We start from the raw sequence: 24,093 nt of genomic DNA, 5'->3' as shown, positions 1-24,093 counted from the left end.
ATGTTGTTTAGCATTAACATATTGTTAAGAAAAAGAATAAGATCACAACAAACAATGACTTTAATGTGTCTGGAGAAATGCTTCAGTGTCTGATTAGATGACAATAATAAATGGTAATTAGCAGTGGTTAATAAGATGAATCAAGGACGTGTATTCCTTGCTTTAGGATATAAGGAAGCAACAAAATTAGGACTAGGATTTGGTGATGCTTTTACATCCATTCATTTTGAATCTAGTGAGTTGGTCTCATCTCCAGTGGGGACAGGATTGGGAGGTTCAGGATCCTAATTTAGGAGGTGTGGAGGTTTTCCTGAGCAGTGTTAAATGCTCTGACTTCTCAGAGTAGTTCTCAGACCACATTTTTACCCTATTACAACCATGCTGTTGTCTCAAACACATTAGGAAAGATGAATTGTCTCCAGAAGTTCAAATAAGTCATCTTCAATGACATTACACATTCATTTGCTAATGAACGGATAACAGCCTTTTGTAGTTTTAAAGGAGCTTTGTTTGTTGTTAATGTGAATCGGCTTAATAACAAGCTCAGCTAAAGTATTCTGTGTGTGTATACAATAGTCCATTTAGTTAATTGTTTCCTAAAATGAGCTAGATTGGTAGCATCCATTTAATGTCTGATTCCAGTCTCACTACAGCCAATTGTTTTCTGCTGTGGAATTATGTAAGAACTGAAACAGGGCTATTCTGTAAGTTTCCTTGAAAATCCTATATTGGAAAAAAAATGCAAAACAGAAAAAAAACCCCCGGTCATTTCAATAGCCATTCTCATGACTAGAATTGTGCTAATATTTTTTCTACGTTTAAATCTCCTGAACTGTAACTCTCTTTTTCTGCTCCTGTAACTCTTTTTCTGCTCCTTGAAAGGTATATCACAGAAAGTTGCTCAAAGGCATTTTATTCTCTTTTTCTTTCCTGTTCTGTGCAGTGGTGTCCTTTGAGTTGAATGCTATAAATTCCAAATTTGGAATGTTGAAAATTGATGTTATTAAATAAATAGTGGAATTCCCCAAATGAGTAGGAACAAAGCCTTTAATCCCACATGCTGCAGATCCATTATTGCCATCGAGATCCCCTGGTGAAATTCACATGAACAGATGACGTAGATGTGGAAAAGTGTCTTTTGAGATTAGATCAAGATTTTTAAAAGGATATTATATATCTTGCATGCACCAAATTGAGGAAGTTTCTTAATATTTCCATAAAGGTATGTAATACGGGAACGTCATTCTCTCCTGGATTGCAGTTTTGAAATATAGTCTCTTCAGGTTTTGTCCTCCAATAAGTTTCTCTGCACGTAACTGAAACTCTTCTTTATCTTCAAGACAACAATTTAAAGATATTGTACTAAACAGCTTAGTAGATTATTTAGCACTGTCTGGTTTTGCAGTACTCAGATGGAAAAAAATTAGAATGATTCTCATTTGTCTGAAAGTTTCGGTCTGCTGCTCCTGCTTTGAATAGCTGCTGAGTAAGTTTGATCTTCCATTGACAAAGGCTTGCTTTTCCACATGGTCAGGACTGGCTTGTGGGAGAAGACATGATCCAGTGTGAAACCTTGATGTGTTTTGTCAATAACATTAAGCTACAGTATCAATTGGAATTCAACATTTAATGAACATTGATTTAGGGCAGAAGTATTACATTTACTTGCCCTTTTTTTTTTTTTTTAATGAAGTAGGCCAAGCAGTGATCCCAGTGGAATCTACCTATGGTAAAACTTCTCTCCCTCGCAGCTGTAGGTAATAAGTTTTCCAGTTTTATATCTCATTACATCTTTTGTTGGTGAAATACCCTTAACAGTACTATATGTATACTTTAACATCAAGTCAGAGTCTCAGTATTCACTGAGATAGATTCACACAGAGATATTTTCTGTACAAGGTGAGGACATTTCACAAATTACTGGCAGTTTCACACACTTTTTTATAGTCTTTATCAAAATGTTATAATTTACAACTGTGATTTGTCTTTGTAATTCACCTATCCCACTGTCTGCCTTAAGTCTTTTCCTGCCTTGTATACCCACAGTGAGTTTTAAGATTCCCTGTAAAACCAGCACAAAACCTAATTTTCCTGAAGTCAGCTTAATTTTCACCTCCAAGTAGGTATAAAAGTTACCACTTGAAAAGTTTTCATTTTTTTTTTCTTTCTAGCTCTTTGTAGACTTTTTAGAATGACTCTGACATTGAGCAGCATTTCTGTTTTAGTAAGTATCATTTGGACCTCTGAGTCAGAATGTCACATGTCATTACAGAATTACAGGTAGAGTTCATTAGGTATAAAATAAATGGCAGAGCTCTAGAGACTTTGCAGCATATTGATGTTTTTTTGTTGGCAATAGTTGTTGATGCAGAGATGCAGGAGAAAATGAGGTGCCAAGAGAAGAAAGCTCCATTAATTTTGCACTAAAAACTCCACTAGTTTGTGTATTAGGGATGAAATGATATATCTGGAGGTTGCTTTTAATTCTCCTATCCATCAGTTGTTTCCCTTAAAGAACCTGGAAGATGTTTAAGGTGAGAATAAATACCAAATTTGAAATTAATTATTCATAGTAATACAGATTTAAACATTCATTGTAAAAAAAATGAGATGGCATCAATGCTTACCAGCATCAAATAGAAATAAATAAAATGAAAGGTACAAAATCTTTGGTTTAGAACTTATTCTGAAAGGGTTCATGGAATCAAACATGAAGAACAAATTAACACAATCATCACTAAAAAGCTAAAATCAGTTTATTGCAAGATTAGGAGAAGACTGTGTCTAGCAACAAATTCTGAAAATTACGCCTTATGAACCAGATCTTTCTACTCTAATACCCCCTTCATTCAAAGTACACAATGTACTACATTTTAGTCCCATCATCTAACCTCTGATTTACATATGCACAGGAAAAAATACCTAGAGCATCTACCTACAGTGCAAAATAATTTATGTATAAGCTCTGTTCAGGTTTGGGTTTTGTTTGTTTGTTTGTTTGTTTGTTTTCTTAAAGGCTATATTGTCTTTAATTTTTTTTCTCAGTAGTATCCTATCTTCTAAATAAAACAAGTTTCATAATGATCAATTTGAGTGACTGCTCCTGCTTTTTCATCCTACAATTACTCTTTATCTGTACAGTGGTTCTGAAGCAGCTTACAGTCTCTCATTACTCAATACTCATTTTCTGATGCTTAGATATATTGCTCGCTTTTCAATTGCATTTTGATTTTTTTGTTTTGTTTCAGTTCTGCTTTTTGAACTGGGAGTAATTGTCCAAGTTTAAGTCTATAGTCATAATATTTAATGATCCATTATTATGTAAGATCCCAGCTGCACAGGAGTGATTGATATATTTGAAGCTATTGGGTAACTATGGATGCTTGCAAAAACGCATTTGCTAGCCATCAAGGAAAAGCACTAAAAGCTATGCATTAAATGTACGTGTTTGTCAGGCTTAGAATTGGAGTGTGTGTGACAAGTTGTGTTCAATCTGTCTGCAGGAGTTATTTTGTTTTGGAGAAAAAAAAAATATATTTAGTAAATATAGTGGAAAAAACAGGTTTTCAATACACAATATTTCTCAAAAGAGACAAAACTATGTTTATTCATTATAACCAAATACTCTGAGATGTGTTTTGTCAGAGAAGCCGTTTCAAGCTATTTACTTCAAGTGTGAAAGAGCTTTCTTAGAGTGAAAACACTTTCTCTTGGACTACACCTCTTAGCAATTTCAGTAATAGCTGAATTGTGTAGAAAACACATTTTCACTAATTGTATCTCTTTATCAAAATTTGGATGATAAAATTGCTGGTAAATATAACTTTGTTTAAGACAAATTAAGTATATTTAGTTGTATGTGCTGAAACAATCCATTCTTTCAACAAGCAGAGCCTATCACATCAGAAACAACAGAAAGATCCTTGGCATGCTTTGCAGCCTCATGCTAGAGTTTCTTGAGTTCCAGTGTTTGAACTGTGGCAGTCTAAAACTGCTCTGTCTAGTATATTCATAGGAGAGTCAACCAGGAAAATTAAATTTACGTAAACAAATTATTCTGTCAACCTCTGCCAATACTTACTTACCTTGCTCAATCTTATAAATGATGCAAACTTCCAGTTCTGCTCTCAGACATTTCCAGATATTTGCTGATTCTTTTTGATCTGGTTCTCTCTAAAAATACGTCCATTGGCAAATAATGTGCCTGCTTCTGTCTGTTTAAATAAGACCATAAAAATGCTAAAATTATATATTTCCAATATTTTAGTTCTGTGGAAACCTGTAGGGTTCTTACTGATCACCAATACCACTTTGTTCATCATTATTGCAATGGCACGTAAATCTGTCGAAAATAGAGCAGGAAAATAAGGATTCTACAGGATACCATCAGCAGAAGAAAGAGCATGGTATGTTTTGTTCACAATTATGTTTCAGAATGGAATAGTCAGACATTAAAGGCAATGGCACAAGAAGACCTTATTTCGAGCCACAGATCCTCTATCCTTAATATTTTCCAGATATGTTACAGTACAGAAAGATTTCACGAAAACAATCAGAAGGATTTAGTCTACGAGGTAGTTTTAATATGAAGCCATAAAGATCTTGCGTTAGATCTTACAGTCAAAGTGCTACTATTCTTGGTGATAAAGAAAAGGAAATAAGGTGAATGAATGCAGAAGACCAGTGAGCAGCTGTGATTGTTGATGATTGCTTATGGCTTTTCACACTGTGGGTAGTTAAACTGTTGTACACATTTCTGCAGATAGCTGTGGATGGTCTAAGTTTGCATATGTTTAGGAAAGAGTCCAAAGGAGTAAAAGTCCACCAAGTGCTATTAATCACAAAATTATTACCTTTGATTCAGAAGGTCCCTGAATCACAAGTGATGGGTGACTGGGAGAGTGTATCAGAGAGGTGTCATTGGCTGTTCCCTTTGTTTTTATTGTGAATAGAATTAGGAATGGAATGGAATGGAATGGAATGGAATGGAATGGAATGGAGTAGAATAGAAGAACAGAACAGAACAGAATAGAGTAGAATAGAATAGAATAGAATAGAATAGAATAGAATAGAATAGAATAGAACAGAATAGAATAGAATAGAATAGAATGCATTTGGAAGAGACCTACAATGATCATCTAGTTCAAATGGCTGACCACTTCAGGGCTGAAGTCTTATCTGTTAATTTGCCAGTGGCTCCACTGGAGATAGGCTACCAGCCTAGATGAACCCTGATCTGGCCCTCTGTGGTCATCCTTATGATTTTATGTTCTTTGCATTATGATGAGTTGAACCTAGGACACAAAAAGTAGGAAATGGTTGGGATTTATGTCACTTGCCGTTAGATGCCTACTTTGTACAATGCAAACACCTGAACAGGAGACAGGTTTCTACATCCCCTTTATAATCAGTGTAGAGAAGTAAACAACCAAGTGAAGCTTATCTTAGAATGTTTCCATAAGGACCTTATGGTGTCAGGTTCAGTGATTCATTTCTAAACAGATTTTTACATTGTATACATAGAAATCTGATCAAATCAATTCTACTTATGTAAGTCAGTGAACACTAATCTAGTAGTATTAGTACAGAAGTAGTACTCTCATTTCTTTGTAGAATTTGGAAAGTAACAAGATACATATTAAAATCAAGAAGAAAATATCTTCAAGATTTATGATTTTTCATGATACCATTTCAGAGAACATTTCTATTGGAAGTATCTCTAAAATTACTATAGGATAGAGTGGGGATCTGTAATAATCAGTGTCAGGTGAAAAGGCCTGTGCCAGTGCAGGGTGGATATGTATATACAGAAAAACCCTGCTGAATTCATTTCTTGTCAGATACCTTGAATTATTTCTTGTTGAAAGCTTATGGATACATAGTATTGACATTACTATATAAATATATAAAACCAAATTCCTGGGACTGTACTGCATTAATCAAACATTATAGCTTTGCCATAATTGTATTATTGTGAAGATTTTAGTTGTGGTGTAGCACAAAAAATTATTGGTTTTCTAAGGAATTTAAGCAAAAAATAAATAAGAATAGTCTCGCACTGCAAATTGCTAATATTAAATATTAAATACACAATTTGACATACAACTCAATACTGGATCTTCAGAATCTAATTTCATTGGTCTCGTTATCAAAATCAGTTAATGCAAATATATTCTACAAATCAGTAAGGCTGAAACTGAACTCATTCACAAGAAGATCTTTGTTGTCTTGTTGATTTTACAGGCTTTGTTGCACTGTGAAATCTGTGTTCGCTACAGAGTCAGTGGCTTTTAAGAATGCAAGTTTAGTCTCTTTACTGAGGTCATTCCATTGACACTTTGATATTATACCAGAAATCACATGATGGGATAGTATTAGCCAATCCGCAGAGCAGTACCACCCTAACCAAAATGACGGCTTGCTACTCCAGCCACATCCATCTTAACACTTGGAAGTTTGTGAACTATTGAATATAGTTATGACTATTTAAAATTTGGGGGATATTTGCTTGTTTGCTTGAGAGGGTTGTGTTTTGTTGTTGTTTGTAAACAAACAAACAAACACAAGCTAATGGAATTGCTTGAATATTTAACAATGTTGTTTAAGTCTCATCAAAAGAAGATTATGTCCAGACTTGCCAGAGTATGCGCGTTGTATTGAGAAACTCCTGAAAGCCTGAACATTTCATTTATGATCTTTGTTCAATGAAGTTATTATGTGTGTACTTACAGCCTTTGTATTCAGCTAAGTAGTCAGCCTTTGTTCAGCTTCTAAACATCTTGATTATTTTGCACCCACAACTTGATCAATGTCCTTCTGAGTTGGTGGACATTTTATGAGAGCTGGATGTGTTCCTTCCTGGAACTAAACATTGTTTTCTAACATTTGCTTTTGCAACAAAATCCAGACAAATAAAAAGGGTTATCTGTATCTTAGAGTGAAGAAAGACAAGACTGGAATATTCCATTGTGCTGAAGATAGTAACAGATATCACAAAGACTGCAGTTTAAACCACTGCAGCTTGCTGTTTGTTTGTCCTTTTTTTAAACTTTAAGAACTGATCTCTGATATACTGCCTGGATTTTGAGGCATTTATAGAAATTTGGGGAGGACAAAGAATTGTTTGGTCTATTGAGACTTATCATGACATCATTCCTCCCTAAGTCATTCCTAGATTGATGATGCCTAAAAAATCTGACGTGAAAATCCATTTCAAGCATTTCTTACTGTTTCAATGAAAAAGTGCTTCCAAATGTTTACTTTGAGAATATTCCCCCTATTTTTGCTTATTTAAAGTCCTCTTGTCTTATCTCCATGCTGTAATAAAAAAATAACAGAGATTGACATTATCTGTTCCAGCATTCAGAACACATGCTTCACTTAGGCCTTCCTAAATATTTGTATCTCTAAGTTGTATTCCCTCAGTTTTGCCAGCTATTTTACTGGAATTTAGTCAAATAATCCTAAAAAAATTATTTGCTAACCTTCCTTAAATGCAAGAGATTTTAGTAGAATTCTTTCCGAACAATTACAACTTTTCAATATAATATTTTTCAGGTTTTGTAAGCTATTTGAACTTTTTTAATACTAAAGTTCTCAGAAATCTGGGACTCGAGACAACTCTCTCAATATTAGACTCATTTATGTACATGATTAAGATATATTTCTATATATATATCTGCTTTGTTTTTGTATGGCTAATACATTTAATGGAGATTTATAAACTGTTGAGTCATTGGAAAGATAAACAATTACAAAGAGCTGTGATCTCAGGTTTGGAAAGATGGTGATTACAGTTCATCATAAGCCTGGTCCTACAAAGTATTAATCTCTCTCAGCTGCGCCAGTTCTCATAAGAGCACAGATCTCTTTTGCGTGGCAAGTTGACCTATACGGAAGGAAGGCTGAACTGTCATGTAAAACTGTGACAGATATCTGACAGAAAAGCACTTTCTTTATCATTCAAGGGTTTTTTTGTTGGGTTTTTTTGTTTGTTTGTTTGGGTTTTTTTTAAATATAGTACTAATGCTTTAAAAATGTGCAAATATGTGTAAAAAGTTAAATACTTGCTTAGCCCATCCTTCATCTCTAAATACTGGATGAACTGGCACTGTTGTTGTTATAAGAGCTGAAGAGGTGCAACAACATCTTGTATCAACACCCAGCTAATGTGTCACATCCTCCTTTCTCAACTGGAACATTCGTCATTCCTCAACAATGCAACTTCCGTATGACTCTCACTTAAAATAATAGCATATCCCAGAGGAAGAAGCCATTTTAAATGGCAACGAGCTAAAAGAGGTCTACCAGGACACTGGATTTAGCACATCTAACTGGCTGCAAATTAACGTTTCATATCGCACAGAGAGACTGCAAATCTTCACTACAGTAAAGTTGTCATCAAAATGTAATTCTTGTTGGACTGATGGTGTAATGTTACAGCTGTATCTATCAACCTTTCGCTGTTAGCGGCCACTGCAACAAATGGCTTGTTGAAGTAGTTGATCTTCAAAGCCTATCTGTAGTCCCATTACATTAGGCTTACACATATACTTACAGTTTAATCTAAAAGCACTTGTAGTCAGTCCACAAATTTTAAATCGGACCCTTTCTAGGAATGATGTTGAGAAAGATACACGATCTCATACAGCACACTCTATGTTCTGCCAAAGGCTATTTACACCAAACACACCACATGGGTAACTTATTCCCACCTCAGGAAAAAACTACTTCTGACGCATTTGTGATGTGTGGATGTGACACAAATGCAAACATAAATATGGTTATGCAAACGCCAAAAGGTCATACTCTAAAAATGCTAGGATAGGCTGTGCAGTATTTTCAAGACAGCAACTGATCACAGATAAGTGCCTCAAAGCATAGTAAGAGATGTATATTTGGTTTCCAGGATCAGTGGTTCTGGCGAGTCAGAAACAACAGGGTGATGGATGGATACCCCATGCAGATTACCTACTTCTGGAGGGGTCTGCCTTCCAGCATTGATGCAGTTTATGAAAACAGTGACGGGAATTTTGTCTTCTTTAAAGGTAAGGAAAGTAAGATTTTGTGTAATACTTTCGGCTGTGATGTTTTCTTGGAATATATCTTGCTTATTTTTACTAATGATTTGTAAATTACATTGCAAATTGTTAGCTAAATGAAGAGTAAATGACTTATGTTTTCTCATTTTGGCACCTACAGCTTTGATTTATTATTACATTTCAGAGTAACAGATTATATACTCTTACATATTCAGTAAAAATTTGGAAGTATAAATAAGAGGCATAGCAATGCCAATATCTACTATGAAATCCTTTTTGAAAAATGTCTATTGGGAATCAAGAATTAACACAGTTCCATATTTTTTTTGTGGTTCTCTTTGTTCTTCTTCCTTTTTACAAATGAAATTTGTGTGTATCTAAATGGCATCTGTTCTACTTATATCTCACCATAGTGTGATGTATTTATTTCATCTGAGAACTGTGATGTTAGGAGTTTCAGGTGTGAAAAATAAATATATTTTTCATAGATATGTATTTAGATTTTTTAAAGAAGCATAAACTCCAGGAAATCTGTTGTATGGATTGGTTGTTGCTAATTATTCTTTTCAAGAGTTTAACTCCAGGCATTGGACATTCAAAATTAAAGTTCTTGAACATGCATCTGATTTAGATTTAATGAGAAAATTATCCTATATGTTAAATAAATACCCATTTGGCGACAAAAGAGTGAAAACCATGTAAAGTATGATAATCATTTGGGAGAAAAAAGGAGAAACTGAATAGGTACTTGAAAAATTATTGACCTATTTAGTATTGTGATTCACTTGTTCACTCATTACAAAAAGGTAGAAAATTTTTTTTTAAGTCGTTATATGAAAAATAGGTTCCTTTTTACAAGTGGAATCACAAACAGGGAGATAGAAATAATATTTCATTCCCTGTGGATACATGTTCATCTTGGGAATGCTAAATGGAAAATGTTTAATAATGTCAGAAACACTGCATAACAGTACAATGAATATGAAGTTTATGTTTTACTAATAAGGAAATTTTATTTTTTTATGAAACACAAGGAAAATTACATTCCGTATAGTACATTTTTTATTTACATGAGTTCAATACAGCATATGCTTTTATTTCTGTTGACGTAAAACAAACTTCAGGTCATAAAGTTGATAAGATCCGGAATCATGATCAAGGTACCTCCAAGTCTCCAGCCATCTGCTTGATTTTTGGGTCCATGGGACATGAGAGGATACAAAGATTACTCTGTAGATATTCCATTGCTTATCACTGCTACCTAGAGCAAAGGAACCATCCTATGCATTCCAGACCTGGATAATGCTGGAATCCATTACCTGAGCTTCAGACTGAGAGGATCAAACTTAGTCTTAAATCTGCTTTCTTTTCCTTCCCAGTGACCTCAAAATGTATAATAATTATTTAACTCTTCACTTGATGCTGACTGACTCTTGTTAGGTCTTAGAGAAATGAGTTGATTCAGTAGTCTGTAGGTAATAGCTAAAAAATAAAGGGAGGAGAAGAACTTTTTTATTTTCTACCTGGGTAATTAAATAATCAAGATTAATTAAGGCAAGAGAAGAATCAGGTTTGTGCTGTTAGAAGTCAGAATATTGTGTAGTTTTCATCATCCCCAGCTTATGCTCTCTGATTTCAGACTGGCTAGTTTTGTGCCTTCTAGCTGATATCATGTGATATGTGGATTTTCTATTGCAGGTATTTTTCCACATCCTTTCTTTTCAAAGTTCCTTCCTTATTTTTCCAGTGGCATTTCTACTGTCCCTTTGACTTGTGTGATTTTTTTGAATCTTTGCTTCTCCACCAAACTTCCTCTTCATGATTTCCGATATCTTCCTGATCGTGTTTGTTTATCAGCATAATACATGTTTTTCCACTGCCACAGAATCAATAAGTGCAGCTGAGTCTTTTGTATGTGTGTTCCTGAATATTCCTGTTAACCAAGGATCTCAGCTGTCTTGTGGAACATGATTGCGGAAGTCTATATTAAAGACTCTAAGTAACAATCATCGTCTCATTTCTTCCATTCCCTCACAAAATTTCTTCCTAGGAAAAGAGTACAAGTAGTCGTCCCAAGGTGCAGAAATAGACAAGTTGATTGTTGTTAAAATGATGAGCAAACAGAACGTTATCCAAAGAGTGTGCTTTACCAATCTAAAACTGGTTAAACCAAGTAAGTTCTAGAAGGAGCTTTAAGTCTGAAGTCTGGCATACAGATGTATTCACAAAGCACATATCTAAGCCAACATTTATGTCTGTGATACAGAGGAAACATAGAAAAGATGGAGTGAGTGCCATCACGGAGCTGGGACTGGAACACTGTCACTATGTTCTTCTTTCAGAAAACATTTTCCAGATCACTTCATTTTAAAGCTGGTCAGTTCTTCACAGCAGAAAAGCGTGGTGTTTGAGTGAAGACGGTGTGTACCTGCAGATTTTTAAATAAAGTCATCAGTAACATCCAATGTCCTGTAAGGTATACAGTCTTGAGTCTCTGGTGTGTGCTGGAGAAACAGATCAGTGTGTAAATATCCTCCCTTCAGAACAGCCGCTGTTTCTTCTGCAGGTGCTCAAAGGAAAGTTCCAGACACACCGTCCATCTCCTCTGCTCTCTTTCACTCATTTTTGAGGCTTTTTAACTAATGTGAAACAGGACCTCCTGTGACTGACTGTTTTTTCACTCCTGTTTTCATATTTGTGGAGCAATATCTCTACTCTCTGAGGAAGATGAAGAAAGGAGTAAGCCAATTTACTCGTCTGTGATTGCTAGTAATTGCCACCTTGTTTCTCCTTACATGCCTACACTGTCATAAGTTCAGGATAAGTGATATTCTGTTAGACCAGTGACATTTTTAAGATGCACTCAGGATTGACCCTGTGAACCATCCTGGATTGAGACATTCTGTTTATCTCTTTAGAAATCCACAAATCTCATGTATTTTCAATAATCTATAATCTATTTGATTTGTCTCAGACCTTGTCTTTCACAATGTCAAACATCACATTTGAAACAATTTATTTAAATTATAAAACAAAGCCTTTGTGTATACAGTTGGATTCATGATATTAGTGGACTTCTCTTTACAGTAGTAGAAATATAGATTAGTAAAGGTCTAAAAGTATTTAAAAACTAAGATTTTTTTTTTTTTTAATGGGAGCTATGTTGGAAAATATGAGCCATATGCAAATGATACGAGATGGCAGATCAGGATGGAACATCCATTTATGAACCTTTGAAACATCTCTGTAGCTTGTGTTTTTGCTATAAGAAATGTAGTTATTCTTAACTTGTGCTAATGAAAATCTATCAGTATATTTATACCTATTTGACATTACTCTTCTGAGAATACACGAGGAGCCTGTGAGATCATGCATGCTGTGTTAGATGTCTATGGAAAATCAAGCTGAATCAGGTTCAAGACTATTGGATCAAATGTCTTCTTTGGTTTTGAAATTTCATTGATTTTTTTAATATTACCATTTTGACTTCTATTTCATTTCTTCAGTAATATTTATTTACTTGCACAAGGGAAAACAATTGTAAAAATTCAGTGGCATGATTGTAGTGCAAAGTGATGCTCGGTCATTTGTGTGGCTTAAGGTACTTGGCCTACCTCCTTGTGCCTCATAATGCTCATAAAGTACATTGCAATCTGGTGCATGGCTGCTTATAAAAAGATGTTTACATTCTTGTTACTATTCAGTACTGGTGTCCATGCTGAATGATAATAAGAAGATGACACCAGAATGAGACTTTTTTTCTTAAATGAGAAAGCGTGAATAGTAAAATTTATTCTGTCTACCTGTGGGAATTTATATGGTGCTAAAAATGAAATTGTCAAGCCATCTGCACTCTTGAATGTTATGGTAAACCAAATGTAGCAACAGAAAGGCCCCTGTAAAACTCATATGACCAGTGCCACCATCATAAGTTTCAACTGCACTTATCCCAGTGCTTGACAGTTTTATTTTGAAAAATAGATGTACTATAGTGTCAGATCATGGAGCAGAGAAATGACAAAAACTTGATGTGGGAAAAGAGAATGAGAAAAAAGGAAGCATGAATAATAATTTGGGGATACTACTAAGAAGACACTTGATCCTGGCTTGAAAGTCCAGAATTAAGAGCAAGGGTGACCGGAGGAAAAAAAAAAACACTTCAAAATTATATATTAAAATTTTAACTGGTTTCAATTGAATATAGTTCCCAACAGTTTTGAGAATTTGTCTCCACACAGGTCTCACAGTGCACACATATCATAATTGCATATAACATGAACAAAAAACTTGGTCATTAACAACACAGGAGCATAACTGTTCAGCATTCTGATTCTACAAAGGAAGAACTACAGTTCCTGAAAACTGCATAATTGTTTGCAGTAGTCAGTAGATATTGAAATAGTCTGAAGACTATCTGGAGTTAAATATTCAATATTTCAAGTGAAGCACAGCAATACAGATACCCTTTATTTCCAGTAAGTTTTGTAGAATGTCAAAGATAGATGTTGAGAGCCTTCAAATAATTGCAGTCACAGTTCATCCTTCTCAATTGTTTCCCTACAGTGATGATATTTAACAAAGCATTATTGCAAAAAGTAAGACATTTTGACTTTTTTATCACTTGCTTCATTCTCAGCTTGTGACCTTACCATTCTGCTTGTTATTATATTAGATCTAACATGAGGGAATAAAAGCAGAGAGATGAAACATTCTAAAAGTTGGCCAGACTTCGTGAAACATGTGGTGCTTTTTTCTCTGTAAGAATAACAAACCCACCAACCAGACCTTAAAAAAAACCCTTTGTAAAATAAATACAGTGGTGATTTCTGCCAAGGGTATCGATTAGGACTCTGAACAAGCATTAGTTATCTATGAGAAGGATAAAATGATAACTATTCTGTTTTTTTCATGTATTCTCTATTTCCACTATAATCACAATTAATGGAGTTTATTGACTGTTTACCCATGGAAGTGGAATATGAGCTAAATGAAAGCATACTGACTTAACTATTCACTTTTAATACATTTTAAAGTGCATAAATATAAGTTATAAATAGAAGGAGCTACTTCTCATCCCAGACAGGCAACTTTTGCACTATTTTCATCTGTTACTCGTAATATTTGGTTCTGAGCCTGAAAGTTGCTCATTTCTTTCTGACTTTTTGGAAATTCTCTGATCAACAGCCACCCACTTTCCTCCAGCTGAGGGATAGAAGCTAAACAGAAAAAAACAAAACAAAACAAAACAAAACAACAAAACCAAATTTGACTCTTGGGTATGGCTGATAATGGCCTATCCCTAACAATTGTTACTTTTATTCCTTCTGAGGCACAGAGAAAGGTAATGGCATTACCTACATCACAGCATATGCCTCTCAATGCTGTGCAACAGCTGTCATTTGAATGATCTTCTGAAAGAGAAAAGAGCTGGCTCAGTATCATTCACTGGATGCCATCTGTTGTTCATGCCATAAATACCAAATAGTAAGGTCCAAAATGCATGACTTCTTTTATTGTTGCATTTGAAACTGCCATTACCATCTGAAGCCTTCTGTGTCCAGTCGTCTGAATTGGCAAAAGAATAAACCGTGGGAGGAGAGTCAGTGAATGACTGAAGATGCTCATCTCTGTCACGATCAAACCCTATAAGTGAATTTTGTAAGGAATCTCTGTAAAGGTAAATGTCAGGTTAGCACAGACCTTGATCCCAGGTCAACAGAGACCTCAGATTTCCATTACTGTTCTTCATAGATCTCTGTGTCTGTTTTATTGTCAGTACTTCAAATGGCTCTGTACATACTCATTCTTTGAGCCCTTTCTTCCTTTAACTAGCAGGGGGGAGAAGATGGATCAGTCTCTGCTTGGAAGTGGGTGACAAGCAGCTGGAAAGAAGCTGGAAACCCAGCACAGGAGGGACTGAAAATATATCCCGTCTCCTAATTAAAACCATGATAAAATGAAAGCATGGTTTAAATCACTACAGTACAAACAGGGAGATAAAAACAAACAAACAACAAAAAACCCACAAACAAAAAACCCCACCAAACAAACAAAAAACCAACAAAAACACACAAAAAAAACCCCCTCCCTTTAAACAGACATTTAATACCGCTGAGGGATAGATGAGGTATAAAACCAATTGCAAAACAGCTCTCCAGATTTTCCATCTTGGTGACTCTGGCATACACCTGATCCTAGATTTTTGGGGTAGGATTACATTTCCTTATAAAATATTTATACAGCACAATGCCTTAACTCTGTACGTCTGTGCAACAGCCTGCCTAGCCTTACAGGTAAGTGCAATGGCTAATATGAACAGCCATGATTTTATCTCTTAGGATATCTTTCCAAATGTTTTTGAGCAAAATATATTTTCAGACTTTTCCCCTTATATTTTAAATATCTTTGTCATGAATAACAATGGGTAGACTAAAGTGAAGCATCCAACAGGCCAATCCAATATATACATTCATAGATCTTCTCTGGACTTTTCTGTGATGTAACTCAGAAGGGTCTACATGATGTCAAAGAGTATCTTCTCCTTCAGTGCTACTATTACTAAAAATAGCATTGCTTTTTTGGAAACACAGATAAAGGTAGTGTTTTGAAGATAAAATAAACACATGGTTCCTACGCAATGGAGCCTGCAGTCTAGCTTAGAAAGAGTGTCCCTGTGGCCTAGATGACATAATGCAAAGAGAACTCAGGCCTCAAAGCAAGCTCTTCAGATAAGTACTAAAATTCAAATTAAGCTCCATTTTCCCTGTTTCGAGGGGGCATATGAGAATCTTTATTCCCTTTTTTCAGCTAGAGCTGTTTGTGTTTGAAAGAGAAGTCTCTGCTGAAAAGACACAAGTATGTTTTGAAGAAGAATTAGAAGAAAGCAAAAATGTATAAAGGAGAAGATAGCTTTAAGAATAGGACAGGAGGCACAGTATGTTGAGAAGGCCCTAGTAAAGAGTGGAGGGCAACTCAATTATTGGGAAAATGTTAGACCAAAGGTTTAATATGAGATGACTAACCAGGTGAAGTAATTGTGGAAGTGTTCACTGAGGAAGACAAGCTTGGCTGGATAGCTGGAATAAGCTGAAGGTGGGAATCTGGAGCTGTGGGCTGGTGACATAAGCTCCCCAGTTATAAGAGAGAGCACAGGTAGCATCCTCTCCAAAACCAGGTACAGGAGGCCTATACTACAAATCACTGGTGCAACTGCTGCTTCTGTAGAAATGCATACCCCTATATAGATAACAAATTTAGCTAGTAACTGCAACAGTAGGGGTTCAACCACTGAGCACTGCTGTCCAGGAGGCACTTGCCTATTATTTATATTAAGACAGTTTAGGTAACCTGAGATTTGTGTGGGAACTATGCTAACACCAGCTGGAGCTGCACAACTACCTCGTATTATCAGCATGTAATAAGTCAGTTGGGTGGTTTTGAATGATTTGTCACCCACAAACAGAAGTCCAGTCTTACTGCCACTGGTACTAAAAGCAACCCCCTGTTAATTTCAGGAACACAAGGGTTACCTCTGTGGGACTTCAGAACCTCAGTTTATAGTCTTTAGACCACACTAAAAAAATGATAAAAAATTATTTTAAATGCTGTGGTCATTTCAGAAATAATCTGTACATCCTTCATAAGTAATTTAACTTCTTGAAAAGGAGACTACAGAGCAATAAAAGTATATGAGGATAGGCATTTCTCTTTCTTATTTATTTATATGTTTTCTTACCTCATTTTATCTTAAAATTTACCTTTCTTTCCTCATGAAATGTAAATCTGTTGTGTAGTAAATCTGTTGTGTAGAATTGCTGTAAATGTATTACATTCTCAATGACAGAGCCTCTTGGGATTATTTCATTTTCATTCTGGGTTTGTTCCCTATATAGTTGGTATCAAACTATTCTGTGGGCTTATTGAATGAAAGATGCCTTAATAATTCAAGATATCTGTAAGGCATATTTAATTTTGTATTATCTGCAGTGGTAGAACATTCTTCATTTCATTGTGTTTGGCAGAACCTCTGTAGCCCTTCAGGAGTCTTTCTTACTTCTTAGGAGTGTATTTACACTGAGAGTACTGAAAACTAACACATATGTATGTATGCGTATCTATGTGCTTTTGTACAGGTAACAAGTTCTGGGTTTTCAAGGACACTACTCTCCAGCCAGGTTATCCTCACGATTTGATAACACTTGGAAGCGGAATTCCTTCCCACGGCATTGATTCAGCAATTTGGTGGGAAGACGTTGGGAAAACCTACTTCTTCAAAGGAGATAGGTTGGTATAGGAATTCTGTAAGGAAGCTATTTGGTGGTTACCAGCTAAGCCTGTAACTCTTTTCCTCTGTTTCTCAGAAGAAGTAGTCAAGCCACTTCAACAATTAATTTCTTTGAAGGAAATTAACTCCTCCTGCATAGAGGGCCATACTGTTTTCATATTTTTTTATAAGCTAAATTATATTTCTGTGAATATACTGAAGTGAATATTTGTATATCCAGTGGAAAAGTTACATTTTAAATGTCAATAGGCAAGTCACAGTTGTGGCAAATTTGACTTAAATATTCAAAGTAATGTAGTTATGCCCACTCTTACCTGCTCCTTTTTATCTAAATTTCTAAACTCTAGCACATCAACAAGCAAGGCATGATCCAAAGATTTTTAAGGTCAGTGAAAATGGGTTCTATGCTACTATTTAAAAATGAGGTAAGAAAGGGAAATGACAACTAAACCAGGAAGATACAGAACAATTTGAGCAGTTCCCTGGGAATTATTTTTAAATAAATCTTACAGTTCCCTTCAGAAAGGACACTTATTTTTATGATTAATACAGAACAGAAAAAAAATTATAAAATCTGAGTTATTTTCCAGTCCTGAAAGAGACTTGCACTAGTCACTTAGTGTGTCTGTGTTTTTGTTTCCTTGTCTGTAAAAATAAGGAAAAGAATATTTGTCTGCTTTATAGAGATGTTGAGAACTCATTAATTTTTGAAACCCTGCAAGTTATCTGTATGATGGATTTTACAGGTTTTCAGGATGTTACTATGTTTGTTGATTGGTGTATCACTGTGCAATTTCTGAGTGCTCAGAGATAAATTATTCTTTATTAATAATTCTAATGTTTATATTAGTATTATTAAAATATGAAGACTGTTTTTGTTACTGTGTGGTACTCAGGATTCTGAGACAGTAATAGTATTCATGGATCACTTAAGAAATTAATTTCATGCACATCATAGAATATGTTTAGGACACTACAGTGATTTTTTTTTTAATGTATGTTCATTTTCAGGTAATAATTTTCCACCTCCACACTCCTGGGAAAGTATATACAGTAGGAATCTTATATGACCTATACTTCCTTTAGGCTTTATTCAGCAGTGTGGTTTTATATTTCCATGTCCAGGCAGTTATTTAAAGGCAAAACTTTCCTAAAACTCTAGTGATAATAACAGAAAGCAAAAAGAACTATCAGAGAAAGCATCTGTTGATGGAGAAGTTGCTACTTAGAGCTAACAAGCACAATGAAACTCAGCAGCCTATAAATGCAATGCAGTATATTAGAAGATCGAACTACATGAGCCTTACAGAGATAATTGAGCTATTATAGGATATTGACCACCAGTGGGAATAAACCCATATACCACTAAGTTTCTCAATGTTTACATCACAATTTTTTCTTAATATGAAGTTAGAGTTGAATTCTCCTGCTGGTTTTAGTAATACGTATAAGTCTACTATAGTGGTCGATCTTTTCCTGAAGAAGTTATAACATAAATGTAGCTCTCAGTGGCAGGAGGTAGGAATGAAAGGGAACCAAAAAGTTATGGCAGCATCAAAATAGCAAAGTTTGCTCCTCCTTATGTAACTTAAGGACATGTATACTTGCTTTGTTTTGACGGTAATCTGTAGTTAAGGAGCTCCAGGGCAGAACCTAGAGAGTTAAATGTCCCAGAACAGTGGTATACATAAAAAGTTAGAACAATAGAATACAAGGCATCAAATGTTGGCTATAAGATGAAAAAAAAAAAGAAAAAGAAAAAACCCAACCAAAACCAGTAAGAAGAAGTCCAAATAGTAAATGGTATTGTAATACCCATATGTCTAAAGCAGCTCCTGTATGGATCATCATTATTACTATTTGAAATGATCCATTTAAACACTAAATATAATTCTTCCAAAGAATTGTATGGAAACTAAAGAGGGAATAAAAGATGACTACAGAAAACATTTTGCCCTCTCTCATTCCTCTCCTACCAGAACTCAGTAGTAGTGCAGGACAAGATGAGAACAGGTTTGCTGCACTTCTTGACACATGGCCTTGTTTATGGCCCTGTCTGGTATGACTAGTTTTTGTACTTTAGAGTTTAAATGAATATTTTTTTCTTCATAAAACTTAGTCATCCAATGGTTCAGAATAACATTAAGTAAAAAGGATAAGATACAGGAAAGGACATGTTTTACCAAATATTTTCCAAATTCCCTTTTTCTAAAGTACACTTTATTTTCCATCTGCTACTTTATGAGTCTTTGAGATACAGTAGCACAATTTATATAGTTTGTAAATCTCAAATCACTCAAATCACCACTGGGCAGTCTGCTTGTGAACATTCGCCATGCCAAGGAGAATCAGGAGTAGGCTTTTCTTTACTCTGTAGTCATGCTCATTATTCCAGCACAGATTGCCAAGATGGTATCCTGATCACTCCTTCCCTCATAGGATTTCTCATCAATGCTGAAAAAAAAACCAGTTTTGGGACTTTTCAGTGTGCACTGGGTGTCTCCTCAAAGACTTTTTCAATGACAAAGTATATTTTTGAAAGTCCTATAGGACTCTGTTTCCATCATGCAGCCCAGCGGAAGATGCAGAGGTTAGTAAAAGAAGAAGCTCCAAAAGGTGAGAAGTTTGGAAGAGAAAAAAGGAAAATCAGTGGAAGTATGCAGGAAGGAAATAGCGTTCTGGGAAAGAGAGACAGAGGAAAAGGCAAGATAGTTGATAAAGAAGAAATGCGGATAAAAATAGAAACTAGAGAATAGAATATTAAACTCCAGCAAAGAGTGAGAATAAAGAAACAGAGAGAAAGAGAGAACAGGCAAATGTGAAAGGAAAAGCTAAGGATGAAGAAACGCAGAGTGAACAAATGAGCAAGAACTGGTTGCAATAGTATTGATATCAGAGCTTTGTTTACTACTTCCACACATTGGTTCTTTCTCCATGTAAACTCTGAAAGGTGTTACTTTTCAAAATAAAGGTCATTGCTTTGTTGGCTGGTTGCTCATGCGTATGTGACTAGATTAAGAAATCAGACTAGAAAGAAAAAAATAAATACAAATGTTTTTTAATGTAACTTGCCAACTCTCAACCTACTTGATATTTGCCACCTTTTAAATTAATTGAAAGATTAAAACTAGAGAAATGCCCCACAGGGAGAAATATAGAGGAGTTTAGACCATTTTGTTTTTAAAAAAGATTAAGATGTGAATGGATTAGAATGTCTAAGTACCTTGGCAGGGGCAAAATATCATCCACTTCAGGACTCTTTAATATATCAGGAATGATCATAAGAAGGATTTCTAAAAGCTGAAGTCAAATGAATTCAAATTAGAAAAAGGGTCAAGTTTTTAGCAGTGGCCAGATTATCAGTGGAAGTGGTATATTCTCTGGCTCTTGATGACCTGAAGTGGTGAGTGTCTGCAGTGTCATGTAATTTTTCACATGAATAAAACTGATTTTGTGACTATCGAGCCAGTTCCTCAGCCACTGAACAGTCTACCCATCAAATCCATACCTCTCCAATTTAGAGAGAAGGATGTTGTGGGGAACCACGTCAAAGGCTTCACAGAAGTATGGATAGATGACAACCATAGCCCTTCCTGTGTCCACTGAGGTAGTTACTCCATCGTAGAAGGCCACTAGGTTGGTCAGGCAGGACTTGCCCTTGGTGAAGCCATGCTGGGTGTCCCGAATCACCTCCCTATCCTCCATGTGCCTTAGCATAACTTCTAGGAGGATCTGTTCCATGATCTTCCCAGACACAGAGGTGAGGCTGACAGATCGGTAGCTCCCAGGGTCCTCCTTTCTACCTTTTCTGAAAATGGGTGCGGTGTTTCCCTTTTTCCAATCACCAGGGACTTTACCTGACCACCATGACTTTTCAAATATCATGGAAAGTGGCTTGGCAACTACATCAGACAATTCCCTTGGGACTCTGGGATGCATCACATCAGGTCCCATAGAAATATGTATTTTCAGGTTCTTCAAGTGGTCACAAACCTGATCCTCAAAGTGGGAGGGACTTTGCTCCTCCAATCCCCATCTTACAGTTCATCCACTCAAGAGGTGTGGGAAGAGAGCTTGCCAGTGAAGACCGAGGCAAAGATGTTGTTGAGTACCTCAGCCTTCTCCTCCTCTGTTGTTACCAGTCTGCCAGTCTTGCTTATCAGAGGGATTATACTTCTTTTGACCTTCCTTTTCTGGTTGACATACCTGCAGAATGGCTAAATAGAAATAGAAATACTAGATAATAGTATTAATAGAAATAGAAATATTCTACTAATAGAAATACTAAATAAGTCTTAGAACCAGCTTATAATACAGCGATTTAGCTAGCTGCATAAGGACGAAGAAATTATCAACATTATCTGTAAGTGTAAATAAAATCACAATTGTAAATACTTCCTACATATTCAGGTTGTGTAGAATTTCAGTGCTGAAGCTTTTTAAATTGGTGAAGAGCTGCATGGCAAAAAGGCACAAAACCAGGTTAAATTTTGTGTTACACTGTATCTCTTTAATGATAATGAAATGAAAAGCTACTGTAATGCATATATATAAGGAGTTAAGATTGCTGGAAGCATTTTAATATTAAGCTACTGTTACTTTCATGATTAAAATGTTATCTAAAATATTCATGTACCTTTTTTGCATATGTTGCATCTCTGTGTTACTGTGCAGAAGTCCTAGGCATCAGAATCACTGTGATTATTAGTGATATGCATTCTGATTTAGTTGTCAAAGTGCAAAAATCTTTTATCTTCTTTCCATTTACATGAAATGGTTGTCTGGTCTGCAAATAGATTTCTTTTTAATCTGGTGGTATGTTCAAAGAAAAGAAATCAAGTATTCCCTTTTGTGGCTAATGAATGTAGCAAACATTATAATGAAAAATTATGTAGTTACTCATCTGCTATTTTATAAATGTCTTTTTTTTTTAATCAGGTACTGGAGGTACAGTGAAGAAATGAGATCCATGGACCCTGGTTATCCCAAACCAATCACGATTTGGAAAGGTATCCCAGAATCTCCTCAGGGAGCCTTTGTCCACAAAGAAAATGGTACGCAAACAGACTCTTGTTTTAATGATTTAGTAACACCTTTTATGTAAGATAGAGTAGTAGAGAGGTGATTCACTATTCAGGTGAAGTAACACAGGAATTCTTGATTTATGAACAGGGTATCTCCTGTTATAGTACTCGCTGTTGTGAATATGGCTTTTTGTTTACATGTGCCATTTAACACAATGGAGAAAAATCTTTCAAATTTAGTACCATAAGGCTTAATTTCCAATCTTTCTTTTCTTGTGTCTTAGTTCATTTAGTCATTGTTATTCTCTGCTGAATTACAATACCCTTTAAAACAAGATTCCTAAACACAGTATGTCTCTATTTGAATTGTCAAAGTGTTGGCTGAATAAACAGCTTAGAAGGTATTACGTTCATGCTGAACAACTAGAAAAGGGAAGCAAAATCTTTATCTAAGCAGAAATATCCCCAGGAATCTATGTAAATCTGAGATGTCATAAGCCCATGATGCAGAAATGCAGATTACAGGGATGTTAGTACTAGGTGCTATTACCTGCCTAGAATCTCAGCTGGCCTCACCTCCAAATGAAGGAGAGTAGCCAAAATCTCCTCCATTTTATGAGAATTCAGTGCTACTCGGGGGGCTGCTGGCATGTTGCCAACAGAGTCCTCAGCTGCACCAAGTTTAGATCCCTTTGATGGGAATAAAAATATGCATTTGTCATCACTTATCACTGTTAGAGACGTTGTATGGCATTTATGATTTATTTATTAGTAGGTTCTGAGTTTATTCTGTTTGCCTCACAGCACACGTATATATTGCCATATTATTTTAATTTCCTTTTACTAAGCAGATAAAAAAGATTTCTTTCCTTGTATAAACCATTTCAGTCTCCTATTTCAACCTCTAACTTGATTAAGTAATTTACCATGGAAATGTTTGGGTGTTTTTTCAGAAATATGTTTAATTGCTTCCTTGCTTTGTCTCTTGTTTTTTCCAGAAGCAGAATCCCTTCTGGATTCTGGCCTTTTGTCTAGAAGGAATTTTTTAGTGTTGCTTTCATTTGTTTTGTTTTATTTTTAACTAGAAAGTAGGTCAGTCAAGATGATATTCTGCATACATCACAATAACTAGCTGTTTGCAAATACACATATATGTGGAAATGTACACAAACTTTATGTACACACAGATAAACATAATGGATATAACCTCTGCTTTCTTCTTGTCATTACTTTTAAAGCTTATTTTTAAAGATTGACATCCAAAAGGCATTTCATATATATATATATGTATGTATGTATGTATGTGTGTATGTATGGGTTTGGGTTTTTTTTTCTTGCCTTGATTGCATTCCCCATAATAATTTTCCAGAACTGAGCTCAGGTATATGTGTTTCTCATTACAAATGAAAATTATTTTACTGCAGCACTCAGACCAGTGGGTTCAAAAGTGCTGCCAAGGCAGAGCGCTCATTCCTAAGGCAGTAAAGACTCATAGTTACATCAAAGCCACTTCTCTTTTTTCTTTTACCCTAGTGGCTTTGATAGTCTGTCTGACTCTTAAATGAGGAGGGTAGTAAAATATGACATGAGACCATGGAAGAGGGGAAGGGAAAGAGGACATGTTTGGACTTCTCAGAAAGCCTAAAAGTGCCCCAGGGCAGAAAGGAGGACTGAAAATGACACCATAAAGTTCCCAAGAAGACCACTAAGATGTTTTCCCTGAAATCAAGAAAACAGATGTCTT

General features: G+C 35.5%; 1 protein-coding gene across 2 annotated transcripts in view; it reads left to right on the top strand.

Annotated features, from left to right (window-relative positions):
• Positions 1 to 24,093, top strand: part of MMP16 (matrix metallopeptidase 16) — a 178,043-nt gene that overhangs the window by 148,759 nt on the left and 5,191 nt on the right. For both annotated transcript variants that reach the window (XM_065628035.1, XM_065628036.1), the window contains 3 exons: positions 8,909 to 9,047; positions 17,174 to 17,324; positions 22,264 to 22,379. In XM_065628035.1, coding sequence (XP_065484107.1) covers positions 8,909 to 9,047; positions 17,174 to 17,324; positions 22,264 to 22,379 — 406 coding nt within the window. The remainder of the gene's footprint in view (positions 1 to 8,908; positions 9,048 to 17,173; positions 17,325 to 22,263; positions 22,380 to 24,093) is intronic.

Source organism: Caloenas nicobarica, chromosome 2 (genome assembly GCF_036013445.1).
Source record: "Caloenas nicobarica isolate bCalNic1 chromosome 2, bCalNic1.hap1, whole genome shotgun sequence".
Lineage (NCBI taxonomy): Eukaryota > Metazoa > Chordata > Aves > Columbiformes > Columbidae > Caloenas > Caloenas nicobarica.
Note: the sequence above shows the minus strand (reverse complement) of the source record. Positions and strands in the feature narration are given on the sequence as shown.